This window comes from Cyprinus carpio, chromosome B10, assembly GCF_018340385.1.
Source record: "Cyprinus carpio isolate SPL01 chromosome B10, ASM1834038v1, whole genome shotgun sequence".
NCBI classification, from domain to species: Eukaryota; Metazoa; Chordata; class Actinopteri; order Cypriniformes; family Cyprinidae; genus Cyprinus; species Cyprinus carpio.
Genome location: NC_056606.1, coordinates 21,090,915 through 21,110,715, shown reverse-complemented (window position 1 = coordinate 21,110,715; position 19,801 = coordinate 21,090,915). Strand labels below are relative to the sequence as shown.

Genomic DNA, 19,801 nt, shown 5'->3' with positions numbered 1-19,801 from the left:
CACTTTAATTTTAAATTTGTAGAAATTTTGTTGTTGTTTTTTTTAAATTTTATTTAATTTATTTATTTTAGTACTTCTGAACTTTAGTTAAACAAAGGTTTTTCATATATACATTTTATTTGATTTAAATTAATGTTCATTTATAAATAGCTTTTAGTATCACTAATAAACTTATATTTGTTGTTAATATTTTGAATTAGGTTTTATTTTGATATTTTGTTTTCACTTTAAATTTAGTTAAAGGTTTGGTAAATTTGTTGATTTTTTTTTTTTTTTTTATAAATCTACATAGTATTTATTTTTATATATTAATTTTTTTTTAACATAAACTAAATGGAAAAAGAAATGTTGGATTGACAACTAAGTGAAATAAGTTTACTTTTTAATATTTTAAGTTAACGTTTTAATTTAATGTTTATTTCAAGTAACAGTTTTCCTTATGGTTATGGCTTTAGTTAACGATAATAACCCTGTTGTCTGATGAAAAATGCATTGTAGTTTTAAACTAGTCTCCCAGCATGTCACAGCTGAAGAGTGTTTAAAACCAGCAATAAAACCAGCCTTGTTAGGCTGGGAGACCAGCAAACCAGCTTAAGCTGGTTTAAGCTTTTTTTTGCAGCAAAGTAAGAGCACAAGGTTCACCAGGTTCTGGACTGTATCTTATCTTAAACTGCCACTCTTTTTCTTTAAGTGGCTGATGGCTAACTCTAATGGTAAGCATGGTGAGAGCTCCGATCCTGAAGTCTGACCCTACTGAAACACTAAGTGTGTCCCAAATAGTAGTTTTCCACTTCCCCGGCAGGCCGAGCTGAATGTCAGAGCTGTTGTTCCCTGCAGTGATGAAGTGGACCAGCACTCATGATAAAGGGCAGGAACGTTATATTTAGGAGCTTTTACCACCAGTGTTCAGACTCGAACTTTAGCTTTGCTTATCTTGTCTTCTCCCTGGCTGCTTTACTGAAGAATTTTTTTCCATGTATCCACAGGGCGATTTAGCCTGTTTTTGCATTTAGTTGTCTTCTTTTAGTTTGAGCTTATAATAATATAAATATAAAATTATATCTATATATTATAATCATTAAAATATATGTATTTTTTTATTTTATGCTTAAGTTTGTTGTGCTGTTCAGAGGAACTCATGCTGGTGTTTTCTTACGTTTGAGGAAACGAGGGTTGATGTTGTGCTGTAACGTGTGGATATTTTAACAGTTCGATCCTGAGCACCAGGGAAGCGGTCCGTCCGTAGCCTTAGGTGCTGTTCCCTCGTCATGCATTTCCAACAACCTGGTTTTCTGTTTCATCCTGTAACACGAATCAGTGCCCGAGTGTGACCCACCCACACGAGCAGCGTATAGTGTCTCCGAGCCCGCCGCAGGAAACAGGTGTACGTCTGTTTCTTCTTTTCTTTCATGTATCTGTGTGTGTAGGAGGGGTGTGTTCCTCTGGTCTCGGCTCCTCCTCTCTCGTGTGTTTTGGGAAAGCGATCCGCTGAGCAAACAGAACGCTGGAAGAGGGGGTGGAGACCCGGCTGGTGGACGAGGGCCCCGTGTGGCACAGTAAAGCTTGATTGTTGTGAAAACACTGCTGGGCTGCAGCTGTGCTTTTCCAGGCCTCTGGAGCCGAGAGGAGAAGACCTGTGGCACGCTGTTTACCGACGGACCACACACCAAGACTTCTACACACTTCACATATCAGCATAGTATGTGGAAACACAGCGAGTCGTGCAGTAAGCAGGTATAAGCAGGCTTGCAAATCAACATGAAATCAAATGCAACTTTCTTATTAAGCATTTTGCATTGCATTATGGAAGTAAAAAGGGTTATGAACGGCATTTCATGTTGACTTTAGATGTAAACATTAGGTAAATGGCTGAATGTTGCTGCGGCGAGTCCCTGTAGTGTCTGTTTTCATTGGTTTTCAGGAGGCCAGATGTAATTCCAGCCTGCAGATCAAGGGCCATTTTCTGGTTATTTTCAGTCAGCCTTTCACAGAGACAATATAGCCAGTCTAATACCCAGAATGCAGCTCTCTGTGGGTCAGAGGGGGATTCATTCATTACGTCTGACTGACCATGCTGTGCCAGTGTCCATGAATTCATGAGCTTGCCTGTGCTTTTGAAAGAAGTCTCTTCTGCTCACCAAGGCTGCATTTATTTGATTGAAAATACAATAAAAACAGTAATATTGTGAAATATTATTACAATTTAAAATAACTGCTATCTATTTGAATATATTTTAATATGTAATTTATTCCTATGATGCAAAGCTGAATTTTCAGGATCATTACTCCAGTCTTCAGTGTCACATGATCCTTCAGAAATCATTCTAATATGCTGATTTGCTGCTCATTAAGCATTTTTTTCCCAAGATACTTTGATGAATGAAAAGTTCAAAGGAACAGCATTTATGTGAAATAGAAATCCTTTGTAACATTATTAATGTATTTACTGTCATGTGTGCATGTATTTATATTATATTGTATATATATATATATATATATATATATATATATAATATATGTATATGTATATATATATATATATATATGTATATATATATATGTGTGTGTGTGTATGTATGTGTATATATATATATATATAAATATAAATTGTGAGGTGATTGATAGATAAATTAGAGTTGTAATGGAATTTCTTTATTTTTTAGTCAGTCTCATTTTGTTTTCAATATTTAAGTTTTTGATTTGTAGTCACAATGAGTCATGTTTTAATATACTATAAATATTACTTAGAAATCTTTGTTTATATGCACTAATATAAGAGTACATATAAATAAACATCAGTATTTACCTACATATATTTTGTATTGGCATCACAGATATGTTGTGAATATCTTCTATAGACTTAACATTAGATTCAATTAAAAATTTGAACATGTATGTTAAAAGATTTTTATACTTTTGCATACAGTATGTTGGTCATTTTACTGCTAAAGCCCAACGATGTGCTCGAGTCCACTGCAGGATGAAAAAAAAACATCACAAAAGTCAGTAACAGTCTAGCATGTTTTCATTAAGTTTATTCCCAGATAACTCACAGCTGAGGATGTCAGTTATATTTACTTAACTGGGATTTTCCAAACTCATAGTATTTGGCTTTGGAATTGAATTTGCTGAAGTATTAACAAATATAAGATATAAGGCTGTGATTGCAGTCATTGATGTTTTCCAAACGTCTCATGAGATCAATTATTTAATTTGTAAGCAGGGAAACAGCTCCTCCTTGACCCCGCTCAAGGTCTCCAGCTCCCCTCTTTCATATTTGGCTGCTGTTATTTGACTTTGAATTGATATTTTAAACATCTCGTGTTTTTCTTGAAGTGGCGAGCGCTGAGGGGACGTGGTAGTAATCACTCCATCGACCGGTTTAGCAGACGTTAACTGCTGTGTTAAAAATGCTTTTGATCCGCTCCCGTGTGTTTGGGTGGTCCGAAGAAGAAAACAAACTGGTTTGTGTAGAAACGGAGTGAGGCTTGCAGTACGGTTAACTTGGTTTATGGGTTTGGGCTAAAATTGGCTACTTTTGGGACACACTGGCCTCTTTGGGAACTCGTGGGTGACCCGCCTTAAGGGCGCGGAGGGGTTGAAATGTCAGCGTTTAATAACTTGCACATGAGACCCAGAAACGCACATGTTTTCTAATCATGCTGGGATGAGGAAAAAGAGCACAGACATTTTTTTTTATTCCTTATAGAAAGTTCAAAGCTGCATTTAATTGAATTTGAAATTTTTTGGAACATGGTAAATGTCTTTACCGTCACTTTTGTTCAGTTTATTGCATCATTGCAGAATAATATTAATAATAGCAATAATCATATTTCTTTATTTTCCTTATTTCATTTTTGTTTAGTTTTAGTGTGAGTTTTTGATTTGATGGCTTACTAAGTTAAACCATTTTTCCTCTCCTTCCTACTCTTAAATAGAAAGATTTTTAAAAATGTACTCATCCTCAGGCCATTCACGATGTAGATGAGTTTATTTCTTCATCGGATTTGGAGAAATGTAGCATTACTTCACTTAGTCAGCAATGGATGCTCTGCATTCTACATTAACTGATGGACTGGAGTGGTGTGGATTACTTGTGGATTATTGTGGTGTTTTTATCAGCTGTTTGGACTCTCATTCTGATGGCACCCATTCACTGCAGAGCATTCATTGGTGAGCAAGTGATGCAATGCTAAATTTCTCCAAATCTGATGAAGAAAAAACTCATCTACATCTTGGATGACCCTGAGGGCGAGTGAATTTTGGGTGAACTGTTTCTTTAAAAAATGGTTTCATATTCTCAACGCTATCATGTTTTTCCTCTTCATGACTGAAGCGCTTTATAAAGCAGGTGGCGTCTCGCTGCTCATCTGGAGGGGTGTGACTGTGGAGCCAGTGGGCTGAAAACACACATCACATTAAATTCGGCTTGTTCTTGCCAGGGCGGTGGGAATAAGATGATGGCCAGATACAGGCCTACAAAGGTAAACACCAAAAACACGTTTTGCATCATTATGCACCGTGTTTCGAATCGCTGCCATCGTCCCCAAAGCAAACATTCCCTGGCTCCGATATCTTCCAGCATAATGGAAACCACTTGTTTGTTTGCACAAGCGATGTTAAGCAATGCATTGTGGGTTTCCTTGTGAAAGCGATCAGTGCAACACAGATGCCGAACCTTCTTGTTATAAAATCTTTGATCTGTGTGGTTGTGTTTATGCAGGTAAGCATGCATGAGACGTTTGTCTTGTTTAGTAGCTGTGCTGCATTCCTCTGCCTTTTCCAATGTGTAGGTCAGAGCTAATTGGACATTTCGAGACCGAAATACTTGAAAAGGTCGGTTTTGGGGCCGGAAAGGTTAGATGCATGTCTGTTTGAAGGCCGGCATGGGACGTAGCGCTCCAGCATTGGACAGGAGAGGATTTACGGTGGAAATTTGCACAGCACTCAGACTTGTCGATCTCTGGAAGCGCGAGGCTGTCTGCGCACATTTCTGCTGTGCTTTTCAGGGGCGGAAAAAAAGCCCCAGCCGCCATTCTTCTTCATTTACTTTGTCAAGGTGTGTGAGAGTGACTAGCCTCGCTGTCGGCCAGGAAACGAGGAGTTATCAATCTCCTCGACACGGTAGCGTCAGGTCTTCACGGCAGATCCAGCAGCTCATCTGATAGAAACTTCACCTCGCTGGTTGCATAAATGCACCCTTACGTAGATCTAGATCTCTGGTTCTCAACTAGTTTTTGGAGAACTCACGGGATTTACACTTTATATTTATTGTTTTGTATAATATAAGTTCATAAGAAACCAAAACCTTTATCTCAGTCTGGTTGTGTTTTCTTTGTTTTTTGTGGAGTTTCGTTTTTCATATGTTACACTATCCTTATATGTTTACATTGTCATAGTTTGGATAGTTTTGCCAAGTGACCTATGAATTTATGCCAAAACACAGCTTGATTGGAAGCACATCTTTAAGAAAGCCATACATGTTTGTAATGACATGAGGGTGAAATAAATGATTACAATTTTCATTTTCGGGTCAACTATCCCTTTAACAATCTATGCTTAGAAAAGAAAAAGCAAAGCTAAACGTCAAATGCAACTGTCCTTCAGTTGATAATCGCTATGCTAGATGGGCCATCCATAATCTAAATCCTGAATTTATCAGTGGTCAGAAAGTACAAAACTCTTAAATCATCTTATTTCTGCGTCTTGTAGCAGAGTCGCATTAGCTTTTCTAGCATGTTGTAATTTCCCGCCGTCCCAAGCTGCATATTAGCTATACGTAGATTGTCCTGCTGTGCCAGTCAGAAGTGTGTGAACTCCCCAGGGTTTTACCTAAGTGCTTTAATAAAACTGACCACAGAGAAAATGTCTTAATTAAAGTCGTACTAATTGTCTTGTTGCCCCAGCTATTCCATTAACTCTGCCTTAAACATTATCTGTCGACGCAATAAATCCCCCTGCAGGACGGGCGCTGACATAACTCACGCACACATCCGCCAGCTCCAGCTTATAAAAGCATGATATACGACACAAGGTGTAATTATTTGTCATAAAAAAACAATAAATGTCACTGTGGCATGTGTGAGGTTCATTGAAGCTGCTTTCGCCATTGCATTGCGTACATAGTGCAATTATAATAGAAAATGCCTTCACTTGACGTGTGCTGTGACATGCTGTACTTTTATGCATACATCTTTTATGAGCTCAATTGCGAGTTCATATGGAATATATTTTTTATTTGTATTTTTATATTTTAAAAATGTATATAGAAATGTTTAAATGTATAACAAAATTATTTTTAATATGTAATTTTTTTAAAATAAACCTTTTAACAAATATATGTAAATATATATTATAATTTTTTACATATTTGTAAAAAGAATATGTAAATATTTAAAATATGTAGATGTTTAGAAAATATGTGAAAGTTTAAATGTAAATATTTTTCTCATTTACATATATTTAAAAATGTGTTAATATTAAAAATGCTTGTTTAAAAAAAGTCCCATGTAATTTGCATGCCGTGTGAATTTTTTAGAATTTAATTATTTTGTTTTTGTTGCTAAAAATATGTAAATAACAATATTTAAATTATTTTTTAATAAAAATGAACGTTTATTAATGTAATGTATGAAATGTATGTAATGTACTTTTATAAAGTGTGTAATGTAAAATATGTAAAAATGCAAAATATATATATTTATTAGTCATTTTAAAAAAATTATGTAAATCTTTTTATGAATTAAAATTTTTTACATATGAAAAAATTTAAAATACTTAAAATTTCAAATTAACATTTATAAAATGCATTTTTAAAAATTGAAATCTTTTTCTCTTGTCATGTTCTCATACATATTTTAAAAATATGGAAATATCAATTATAAGAAAACTCAATAAATAATTAAAAAAGTTGTACTAGTGCTGGAGAATCAACTGCTTCTGTGAATCTTCCAGAAAGCCAGAGAGATGAAGTAGCTTACGTTCAGCGGTGTGCTGTTTGGTGGAGGTGAGGCTGATTATTTAGCAGGCTGTCAGAGAACAGCAGCCTTTAACCCGTTCTAACAGATGGCTCCGTTCTGATGAACTGTCCTGGAGACACGGCTCCTCACGCGATACGAGGACTCGGGAGACTCTGCGCTCTCCCTGTACGACATCCTCTCCTGACGCCGGCAGCTCGTTAACGAGTTCCCCCGTCTCCAAATCTGCCTCTATGCCAAGAAAACCATTTAGAGTGTGAATACGTGAGTGTTTGTGTGTTCAGGGTCTGTCTATGCATGAGTCTCATGAAACTTGCCAAGAAAATATACAGGTCAAATTTCACTCTGAAATCAAAAACATGGAATGGAGAAATTTTTATGTTTTTTGCTTAAAAAAACAAAACCTGTTTTGTGTCTGTGGTGTCATTGCATTTATCTGAATAGGAAATTTAAATTTTTTCCTTTTTTTTTTTTTTGGATATATCAATCAACAATTATCCTCGCACACCTGTAGGATAAATGACCACAAACAATGTTCATTTTTGAATTTTTTCTTTGAATATTAGTGTGTGTGTGTGTGTATAGCGAGAGAGAGAGGGGAAAAATAGAAGTTTAGATTTAGATGTATGTATTTTGTTTATTTTATATATATATATTATATAGATAATTTGTGTGACATTATAATTATATTATTTATTATATTATTATATTTTTTCTGTTTTTAGATTTTTTTATATATATATATATGTATGTATGTATGATCTTTTATAATAAATGTAGAAATATAACTAAAAAACTTTTTAAATTCTTTGTTTTTTCTTTGATATTTCATGATGTAATGTGACCCAGAACGGTGCGTCGTCTGTTAATGCAGCAGTTCACAACATCGTCGCCCACGTGCTGCTCCAGATTCATTTGGGTCATGATGAATAGCAGAATCTCTCCCGCGTTTGTTTATATTGGCTTCCAAATCTGCGCTTGCTTTCGTTATTACCTTCCCTGTCCTCGGGGAGCATTTTAGAGAAAAATAATTTTGATTATGAAGCTCGCTGCTGAGCCCGTCGTCTGAGAGTTAAAGTGTTTGTGTCTGGTGATGAACGGAGCGCTGTAAGTGGCCACCTTGAGACCGCCTGCGTAATTAGTTGATTTGCGTCGTGATATACGCAACATCGCTGCTTTTGTTTGCATCCTGTGCAGATGAATAGAAGCTCTGTTTCCTGAGGCGGATGGTGGTTTGCGCTGAGGAATCCCCTCTAAAGACGTCTAGACGTGCGTCACGTGTTTATTTAGGATCAGACCGTCTTAAACACTAACCTGGGTTTGACGATGTGGCACGTCTAAAGCGAGTAGTCAGCACACTATGTGGGTGTATTAGCCTTGTCTTCTTGTTTCCACACAAACCTGCACATGACGGGTGCGAACAGAGGATCAAATGTTGTTTTACGTAAGCGTTGTTGGCGAAAACATGGATTGGAGCGCCGCCGGCCAGTTCCTCTGTGTTCGGCCTTCTGTAAAAGCTTTTCTTGAACTCGGTTTCGAAATCGCTTCTGGCGTCTTCTTTCTCCACATCCTACAAGCGAAGGCTTTTCTCAAGTGATTGAATATATTTAGCGTTGTGGAAAGGCGTATAGATGGACACTGCTGGGTCAGCACTTTGGGAAAGGAAGTGAAACTTGAACACTTGTACCAATAGTGGGCTGCTCCCACTGCTAACAGGATATGTGATGTTTAAAGGTTGGAGTCCTTACCACCCATTCAAGAAATACCTCCTATGTAAGTCACACACACAATCAAATAAAAATAATTTATGATATTATTTATTTTAATGCAGGTTGGTGGTTTTGATGTGTATGTGTACTAGGGTAGCAAAAATAGACTAGGATTGTCTCAGTAACAAAATAGTAGTAGTAAATACAAAACTAATATTGAACACACTCCTTTAAGTATTTTTAAATATATGTGTTATTTATATTATTTACATTTTCAGATTCTGATTTTTTTAAATGTTTATGAATTCATTTTTGTCAGTGGGAATTATTTAAAAAAAAAAAAAGTTAATTTATTTTATTTTTTATTTTATTTTTATTCTGTTTAATTTGTTTCTTAATTATTTTTTTTCTTGTTATAAATAATTTTATCTTTAATATATTTATATTTTATATTTTATTTTATTTTTTTAGATTTTTCAGTTTTTATTTTGAAAAGTGTTACTTGATCTATTTTATGTATAATTCATATTTTTATTTTTAAAAGTATATTTTATTTCTTTTTTAAATTCATTTTAGAAATACTTTTTATTTAATTTCCTCTTTTTATACATTGTTAATTAATACATTTTTAAATTACTTTTTTTGTAACATTTATAATCAGTTGGATGAATGAAAACAGTGTTTTAATTATTAATATATTTTATTTCTATTTAGTTATTTTTTATTTTTTGAATTATAAGTTTTATTGTTGTTTTTATTAGTTTATTTTTGGACAATCTACTTGGCAAACAGTAGCACAAATGAAAACAATAGAACAAAGGCACAAATGAAGTACTTAAATATTGGAAGCAGCCCGAGCAGGAAGTGAAGTCGGCCGTAGACGGGCATATTTGAACTCCCTGGGTGTGGGGCGGCTCATTAATGTCTGCTTTACTTCCTAGTAAATGTACAATTCTCCGCCTCTTTTGGATCAAGACTTCAAATAATATTCAAATGAGCATCTGTATTATTCAGTCCTCACCGAGCAGCTCCGCCCTCATTGCCCACCCCAACACACACACACACACACACACACACACACACACACACACACACACACACACACATCTGTTCACCACTCATAGACTGAAACTTCCTCATCCTCTCTCCCGCTTTACATTGTGCCTGTATCCATTTTCACTTTATCATATCATTTAATATTGCATGGTTGCTAAGGTGTTATGATTGGTTGCTAGGTTTTTTTTGTTTTTTGTAGATTCTAATTTTGAAAATTCAATGAATTAATTTGTGTCAGTGGGATTTATTTATTTGTTTTTTTTAGTTTAACCTTTTTTTAAAGTTTTTATTTTATTTAAAAAAAATCATTTTATACATATTTTCAAATAAATATTTCATTTATTACTTTTATTTTCTTATTTTTAATTAATATTTAGTGTTTTTAGTTTTTTCTAGTTTTAAATGATTTATTTTTGCCTTTTAGTTTTTAATTCCTTGTGTAAGTATTATTTCTTTTTTATTTTTTTATTTATTTATTTTTTTTAAATAATGTTTGTTTTGTTTGTTTGTTTGTTTGTTTATTTAATCCACTACACTACAGGGAAACCAATCAGTTTGGAAAAATAAAGCCTGATCATTTAAAATTCTGAATTTATTAAGTGGACTATCAAAGCTCTTGGAGAAAATATAGTCAGAAAACATTTATGGAATTTTCTGGACTGTCCGAACAGTTAAAAAATTATAGCATACACCATATCCAAAATTAACTCTTTCTTTCTCTCTGTCTCTCAGGTTTCCATTTGAGCGGCACAGTAACAGAACCAGCCACGACGTCAGAACCCGAGATGGTGTGCAGCGTAGCCATTAGCTTCGATCGCTGCAAGATCACCTCCGTAACATGCGGCTGTGGAAACAAGGACATCTTCTACTGCGCCCATGTGGTGGCGCTGTCCCTGTACCGCGTACGGCGGCCCGAGCAGGTCAAACTGCACCTCCCCATCTCAGAGACTCTATTCCAGATGAACAGGGACCAGTTGCAGAAGTTTGTGCAGTATCTCATCACCGTCCACCACACGGAAGTGCTGCCCACGGCTCAGAAACTGGCCGACGAGATTCTCTCCCAGAACTCCGAGATCAATCAAGTGCACGGTGAGCTCTGACTGCTCTCTTGATTTCAAGAGAATTACTGCTTGACGTTTCTTCTGTCTAACAGAGCTAACTACCAGAACTAGGCTTAAACTTTCATAATTTCTATTTATATAATATCATATTTATATTAGTAAAGCAGATGTATTGTTTAAAATGTTTACATTTATAAAACAAATCTAAAAATAAATAAAACAATATTTTGCTTTTTTATATATTCTTTTAGGGAGGCCATATTCTGGAAATTTTTATTGTAGAATTTTTTTATTCTTGAGATGATACAATTTATATTTTTTAATCTTGTTTATAATAATTTTATTTATTTATTTATTTATTTTACTATATTGAGATTAAAAGACATTTTGCTTGGATTTTTTAAATACTTTTTGTTATAACATCAAAGGCCCATATTCTGCATTTTGTAGCATTTGAGATATTTATAATAAACTATTTTCTGCATTTATTTTTATACTTTTATTTTTAATTATTACTTTTATTTTTTAGTTATTATACTTATACAATTTATAAAAAGTAATGTATTACTTTTTTTTAGTTATTATACTATATAAAAATAAAATACACAATGAAAATGTTTGTTTTATTTATATTTTTTATATGATTTATAGTTCATTATGTTTATATATTTATATTATTTTGTTTATTTATTATTATGTTGTGCTTATATTATTCTCGGTTCATTTGTTTATTTATTTTGTTATTAATTAATTTATTTATTTTACATAACCAATTTCCCACCCTTTGTCTATCCTTAGAATTAAACAAGCTGTTTTTTTTTCTGCAGCACCTTTAAGATTTCTATATGTTAATGATATTTGAATTTCCAGTTTTCCATGTGCAACAGCACTGACTTGAGTTGCCACTAAATGTAGTCGCTAATGTAAAGTGTGATATCACAAACATGAAGATAACATCTTAAGACACTTTTGCAGCTTAGTTTTTATAGATCTTCTGAAAATGGCAAACAAAGTCTGAATTTTCATAATTAGAACCTTTAAAAATGAGTTGGCTGATATTGTAAAGTGCACACAGATTAGTATAAGCACTGTTTCTAGGCTCTGCCGCGGCCTGGAGCTGTTGCTGCCAGTATTATGCCCTGATGACATAAATCTAAAGGGAAAGAAAGACTCCTCTAGTCTCTCTTATCGTTTCAGCATTAGGCACAATGGTCATATTATATTTCACTTTTTTCGGGAAGGGGAAATCTAAAGCGGATGTGCCAATTATAAGGGGGGAAAAGCGTCGGCAAACAGCACATTGCAGAACGGGGGGGGGGGAAGGAAATGCTTTCATCAGTCCGGGCCTGTGTGAGGTCACAGCTGGAACGCAGGAAGTTGGTTTGATGTGGCGTCTAATAAATCTTTACTATAGACCCTCAGCATTGTCGACGGCGCTTAAATCAAAAGCCTTTTTTTATGGTCTTTATAACACCAAAGCACCACTTGAACAGCATAAACGTTGAAGAGTTTTGATTTTCCATGACTATAATCTGTAATGGCTTGTTTTATGGGCTTTATTTTGTGAAAGTCCCATTTGATCAGCATAAGCATCAAAATACTGTTCGCTGATCGCTTGGTTGTGTGTTTCTAAACCAGGGGCCCCGGACCCCACAGCAGGGGCCAGCGTGGATGATGAGAACTGCTGGCATTTGGACGAGGAGCAGGTCCAGGAGCAGGTCAAACTCTTCCTGTCCCAGGGGGGATACCACGGCTCGGGCAAACAGCTCAATCTCCTGTTCTCAAAGGTGGGCTGAAGCTCCAGGAGCCACTCGTGATGATTTGACCTTTTCCTGCATTAGCATTTTAAGCGATCAAATGATGAAATGCTTGAAATTTAGCATGCTAGTGTAAATTCACTCACTACATTTGAATAAAAAGTCTATATTCTCACAAAAAATTTCCCAAAAACACGCGACACAAAACCAAAAAAAAAAAAAAGTGTTCAATTTGCAAATAAAATACTTTAACACTGTGTCCTTATTACACATGATTTCAGCTACAGACAATTTGGGTGCCCACACTAGACGCGACATCGCGACGCACAGAATCAATCAAATATAACAGCCAATCAGAATTAGTGTGGGCGGGCTCTCTCTGGAAGCGTACTGCACTCCCAATGAAATGGATACCTTTATAATCTAATTCATAAATATTACAGCTTTTTAACATCATTAAATGTACATACTGAGTGACTGATACCATCTTTGTTATGGAATACACTCGTCGGTTCGCAGTTTTAACGGACATCTTTGCTTTAATTTATTTTCAAGATCTAAGGTAAACTATCTGTTGTTGCTTTCAGTATGGCTATAAGGTCACACAAAATTATTTGAATAAAGCACATATAGTTTATATGTTGTTCCAGCCGCGACGTTGTGGAAATAGAAACAGTGTCTAAATTAGAAATTGCGCGTTTTGCCGTCGGTAGTTAGGACAAAAACTCAATTAACATGGAAAATACACCTTATATGTTCCTCCCAATTAATTAAGACACACTGTAAAAAAATACAAAAAAAACAACAACAAACAAAAAACATTTCATTTTTAATGCATAAGTTGAGAGGAATGAAATTTCTCTGTGGGTGGAGCTACACTACTGTGTAAAAGTTTGAAAGAAATTATTTTAGTCAGTGAAAATGCATTAAGTTGAGCAAAAGTGACATTTATTAAAAACAAAAATGAATGCTGTTCTTTTGAACTTTGTGTTCATTAAAGAATCCCGACAAAGAAAATGTATCATGGTTTCCACAAAAATATTAATCAGCACAACTGTTTTCTGATTTATGACACTGATTTATATATTTTTTATAATTTATAAAATATGTTATAAATAAAAATATTTTATAAAATCTTTTGATTAAAAATAATTTATTTAATACATTTTAAACGAGCTGTTTTTGCTGGTGCACTTTAGAAATTTCTGTACGTTAATGACACTAATATATTTTAATTAAAAATAAATCAATATATATATTTATATTTATATATATTTGATTATATATATAATCAAATATATTTTATATTATTTTATCAAATACTTATATTCTAATAAAATATATTATATTAAAATTAATTAAATGAGGAATAGAATTTCCTCCGGAATAAAAATACGCTGGTTTTTATTACTGGTTTTTATCATTTAAATGCAGCCTTGGTGAGCAGAAGAGACTTATTTAAAAACATTTCATAATAAAATAAAATGTCCTGTCCTGCACCACTTTTCATGGTCGTGGCTTTTAATCATGTCTGCTTTGGATATGGTGTCATGTTTAGCATTTTTGGTGCCCGTTCTTAAATCTTGTGTGTGTGTGCGTTTTCCTGCAGGTGCGGGAGATGCTGAAGATGCGGGACTCAAACGGCGCTCGCATGCTAACGCTAATCACAGAGCAGTTCATGGCTGACCCGCGGCTGGCTCTGTGGCGGCAGCAGGGAACCACCATGACGGACAAATACCGGCAGCTGTGGGACGAGTTAGGTGAGAACAACACAAACAATCAACTTTTTGCTTTTTCAGCACCCGAATTTCAGCTGAATCCTTTTTTTTTGGATGCAAGACTTATTGTGCTAGATTGCATGTAGGTCTTGTGTGGCATCTGCATGGGAACTGGTCGGTTGTGTTGTTTTTCGAGTCCGTCTTCACTGCACTCAGCGTCTGTGCGGATCTCCGTTTAAAATCCACCTGCGTCTCTGAGGACGGCCATTTAGAGGATGCTGCCGTTGCCAGATTCCATATTCGTAGCTTTTGCTCTTGATCAATATTGCATATTCTTTTCCCACTTAAAACCCTCTCGGGTGTTTCCATCTAAAATATACTGTGGTAAGCACATGAGCCAACCCAAGCACTAGAAACCGGCGACGCACTTTAGGCCGTTTCCGAAGTGCTGCGTCCTGCTTCTATTGCTTCAATTACTGTAACTGGATCAAAACGCACGGAGCCAACAACAAATGTTGTTTTACTGCCATTCAGTCCACCTAGTGTAGTATATGTAAGGAATATATCATGTTTTTTTTCTCCTGCTATCAGCACTATTGGAATGAAAGCGGTGAAAATTTGGAAGGACGTGTAATCATTTTAATTGTGACTGGCTCGCCGCATCGTGTCAGCCTGCCAATTCTCAAATCCTGTGATGTTTCATCAATTTTGCCTTGGCACTCGGCGGCAGTGGGCACAATTGCTGGCGTCCAGGTCCCTGGGTGCCAAGCGCAGAAACAGAGCGGGAGATAAGCACTAGACCAATGGACCCGCAAATCGGACGTTCAAGCATTTGATGAGATAACTACGCAAGTATGTGAACGCAACCGTTTCTAGCTACTTGATCTTGTGTGCTGAAATGTGGCCAAATGCAGTTGCTAATGTGGTGCAAGTGCATTTCTTCTCAGTGTTTTTGCACCGGTTTTGTTGCATGTGTTAGAGTAAACTAGGACTTCATCTACTCTGCATTAGCCAAGCATTAGCATTTACAATAAAGAAATGAATTAATACTTTCATTCGGCAAGGATGCATTAAATTGGTCACAAGTGAGAGAAAAAACTTCTATTTCAAATAAATGCTGTTCTTTTGTACTTTCGATTCATTAAATAATCTTGAAAAATGCATGTTTCAGCATATAGCAGCAAATTAGCATATTAGAATGATTTCTGAAAGATCATGTGGCACTGAAGACTGGAGTAATGATTGCTTTGCATCACAGGAATAAATTACATTTTACAATGTATTCAAATGGAAAATGGTTATTTGAAATCTTAATATTTCACAATATTACTGTTTTAACAGTATTTTTGATCAAGTAAATGCAGTCTCAGTAAGCATAAGAGATTTTTTACGGCCTCCGTACGTTTAAGTTCTTGTTTAAACTGTTTCTGTCCTCTGAAGGTTTCAAGGGCTGGAGTTTTAGAGGCTGATGCTTTTGTGTCCGAGCTGACAGTGTGACTACGAGGAATTTGCGGGGCTGGACAAGATTAGCGGGCGTTTGTGTGCAGTGAGGCCTTCTGTGTCACATTTTTGTTTGACGGAGGATGAGGAGAGGCTGCAGGAAGGGGAAAAGAGGCCCTTTTTGTCTCAAAGGGAAGTGGGCTGTTTAATGAGTGGCCCCTGGATGGGGGCTCCCAACCAACACGAGTCCTACACCCTTATAATGCTGCATCCCGCAGAATTTAAGGGAAATGCAGTTTGCAATATGCACAGTATTTCCCAGGTTTCGAGTCTTGTCTGGTGTGGCTTACAGATTAATTTGGCCAAGAACAGCCCACATAGACAGGAAGAGAACATATAATCGACATGTAAAACAAAGCAAGCTCTGCTTCGTTGCTTTATATTTAGGAATATATATTTGAAAACCAATGATACCACAATAATGGACAGAAGCAAACAGTTACACTCAAGAAAATTAGAAGAAAATGTGTCTGTTTGTTATTTTATATTTTATTTGATTTAATTTATTATTATTATTATTTTAACACATTATAAACCCTATATTATATTATATTATATTATATTATTATAATTTTTAACAACTTTATTATTATTATTATTATTAATATTTTATTATTTATTATATCATTATTATTATTATTATTATTATTATTATTATTATTATTATTATTATTAGAACCTTCTAAAACCCTTTAAACCTATTATGTTGTATTATCAATATCATCAATATCATAACCTTAAACTCTTTGGGCCTACATTTTATTACATATTTTATAATTTATTATTATTGCTATTATCATTATCATTAATATCGTTTTAATTTCTCAGCATATATACCTTTGCACCCATTTATTTAATTTAATTAATTTATTTTATTATTTTACATTTGCATCCTGATTCTTTTGAGTTGTTTAGTTAAGTAAGACGAACTGTTTGGAGTTTTGTTGTGCTCTCGTGATTTTATTTTTGTGTTTGTTGGCGATTTGGCGAACATTCTGTGGGCATGTTGACCGAGGCTGAGACTCGATCCAGATAAACGCTGGAGGTGTCTCTTCCGGGCGAGCTCCGCCATTTTGAGAGCTCTAACACCCCTGAAGGGGCACTGGTTCATTAAAAAGAGGAGGCGAGCGAGATCGGAGGGGCACATCTTCTCTCTCTCCCTCTCTCAGATGAATCATTACGCCTGTCAGGCCCTCTAAGCCCCGGCGTAATTGGAGAAGCCTTCGTTATGAAGGCTGCCCCCTCCTCTTCCTCCCTGACAGGCGCGATAATGCGAAGACGGTTTCATTAAATCCCGGACACTTAATCTGACACCGGCGGTCAGGTAGGCTGAGGATGAGGAGCGGAGGAGACGGCTGCCAGCGACTGCGAGAGGGAGATTACAGCCCAGATTTATATGCTCGCCCCTCCCAGCATCCTTCACGCCGCCTCTTCCTTCATCCATCTCTCGCTCCCTCTGCTGCAAGCGGGTCGCTTTTGTTGGGGGAACAAAGGCACGCTTGCATCAGGCAGGTCTCGGATCGCTTTTATTCATTATTTTCACAATTACGTTTGGTGCTGCTTGTGGCAGTCGCTCTGCTCGCCGTCGGCCCCATAGAAAACCCATACTGCTCGAGCAGTCGCAGTGTTTATGCTCTCATAATGACTGATCCTCACCAATCAGACTATACTAGTTGTGTGGATGTCGTTTGTTTGTTGTTGTGTGCAACCAATGAAGACATCGAGATTATCTTATTCTTATTCTTCTATAATGCTCAGTAAAATAATATGTAGACATTCAAGAACCATTCATTATTAGTTCACGAAAATCTGATTTTGTTGCAAAAATTTTTTATTTCATATTATATTACATGTAATTGTATATAATAAATTATATCCCAGCTAAAAAAATAGCATTATATTATATTATATATGCATTAGAATTATTAATAATGATTATTATTATTATTATTTTAATTAATTTAATTATTTTTCCAGTATATTCTAAAATATTGTGTATTAACTATGATGATTATTGTTTCTGATTTATTTTTTCAGATTTTATTATATATTATAAATTATTATTTACCACCAAAAACCTTAACACTTATATTATATTATATTATATTATATTATATTATATTATATTATATTATATTATATTATATTATATTATATTATACATATCATCATATCATATCATATTATATTATATATATTATATTATATTATATCATATCATATCATTTATATTATATTATATTATATCTATTATTATTATATTATATTATATATACTTTGAAATTATTATTAATAATAATTATTATTATTATGATTTCCAGTATAGTCTAAAATATTGTGTATTAACTATGATGACTGTTTCTGATATTACATTTTATCATATGTTATAAATTATTATTTTCCACCAAAAACCTTAACACATTATATTATATTATATTATATTATATTATATTATATTATATTATATTATATATATATTATATTATATTATAATATATATTATAATATATTATAATGTTTTATTATTATGATTATTATTATTTAAGTTGCCCTGGTCGATGTCGATCCCATAGAAAAGCCCATATTGCTTGAGCATTCGCTATGTTTATGCATGTGTGTTTCTGCGAGAGTGGAACCATGGGATGCTTTGGGCTCGAGACAGGCGTGCTGACAGCAGGGATGAGATTTGGAGTGAAAGCTCAAATTAGGCCCGTGAAAGACGCAGTCAGAGCGAAGGGGGAGGGATGTGTGCGCGTGATTGTGTGCGTGTGTGGATGAATTTATTCAGCAAAGCTCAATATTGTTTTAATTAATCTGGGCACAGGGGCCTGTGTGCTGAAAGCGACTCCTTTTCATCTAGGTTATGTATATGATGGAGGAGCCTGGAAATTAGGCCACGACTTCTCTCAGCTGACATAATTACACTAGCGAGCGCTAACCCTTCACATTGTCCAAACACAAAGCCGTGTAGCCTGAAAGTTTAAGACAATGGGTGCTAAATAGCCGGCGGCATCTTGAATAGCATGTAGCATTCTCCCCTCCCTAACATCACACCTCACTTATTGTGATCTTGTTGTAATGAATTACAGCTGCTGTAACGAGAGATACTGGACTGGACGATGTGACGGGCGAGTTTAGCTTTGGTTTAGCCATTTGAAGTGTTTTATGATGTCTTATTTGCTGTTGTTTGTGGTGTTTACTGTCTTGTTCATTGCAGATCGTTCGCGCCTGTCTAGGAATGGTAACCATAAGACTTTGGCCAGTTCTCGTTTCCACTTACACAATACAATACATGTTTATACTGTAAGCAACCGTGCCGACTTGAAGTTCCCTACGCTGGAAGTCTTGAAGATGCCACCTAAGAATGTTCACTAACTAGTTATCAGCAAGTTAAGGGCAACTGGAAATGGGTGAATAACTTTTTTTACCTGATGTAGATGCGGTTTCATTTAGCAAGTCTTGGTGCTGTTTTAGTAGCATTTATTAGAATAGAACTCCAGATGTTTATCTTTAACTGGAGTCATGAGTCTTTCAAAAGAATCGACTCATAAGAATCATTCACTCACAAATCGGACTTTACTACTTGTGTGGATGTTGTTTGTAAGGATTTTGATGTCTTATTTTATTGAAAGTTTTAGTTTAGTGTTGCACAGAAGAATGCTTAGGTTCATGAACTAAGCATCATAAATTCATGAAAATCTGGTTTTCTCTAATATTTGATTGATTTCTAACCCTACTCCTGTCTTAGAGGCATTCAAGTAATTATTCTATTCTATTCTATTCTATTCTATTCTATTCTATTCTATTCTATTATGATTTGATAGCTATTATTATTTTCCAGCATTTTTTTCCCCATCTTTTATTTTATTTTATTTTATTTTTTGTTGGCTGTTATCATAATAATAATTTTTTTAAATCATTTTATTTTATTATTTTATTTCCCAGCACAAAAAAGAAACATATATAATTTTTATTATTATTATTATTTATTATTATTATATCAATAGTTGTAGTATTTTGCAG

The 19,801-nt window shown here is 34.9% G+C and overlaps 1 protein-coding gene across 2 annotated transcripts in view; it reads left to right on the top strand.

Moving 5' to 3' along the window:
* The window catches only part of LOC109088243 (zinc finger SWIM domain-containing protein 6), a 74,584-nt gene that overhangs the window by 32,324 nt on the left and 22,459 nt on the right, over positions 1 to 19,801 (top strand). For both annotated transcript variants that reach the window (XM_042733240.1, XM_042733239.1), the window contains exons 2-4: positions 10,475 to 10,831; positions 12,442 to 12,590; positions 14,170 to 14,320. In XM_042733240.1, coding sequence (XP_042589174.1) covers positions 10,475 to 10,831; positions 12,442 to 12,590; positions 14,170 to 14,320 — 657 coding nt within the window. The remainder of the gene's footprint in view (positions 1 to 10,474; positions 10,832 to 12,441; positions 12,591 to 14,169; positions 14,321 to 19,801) is intronic.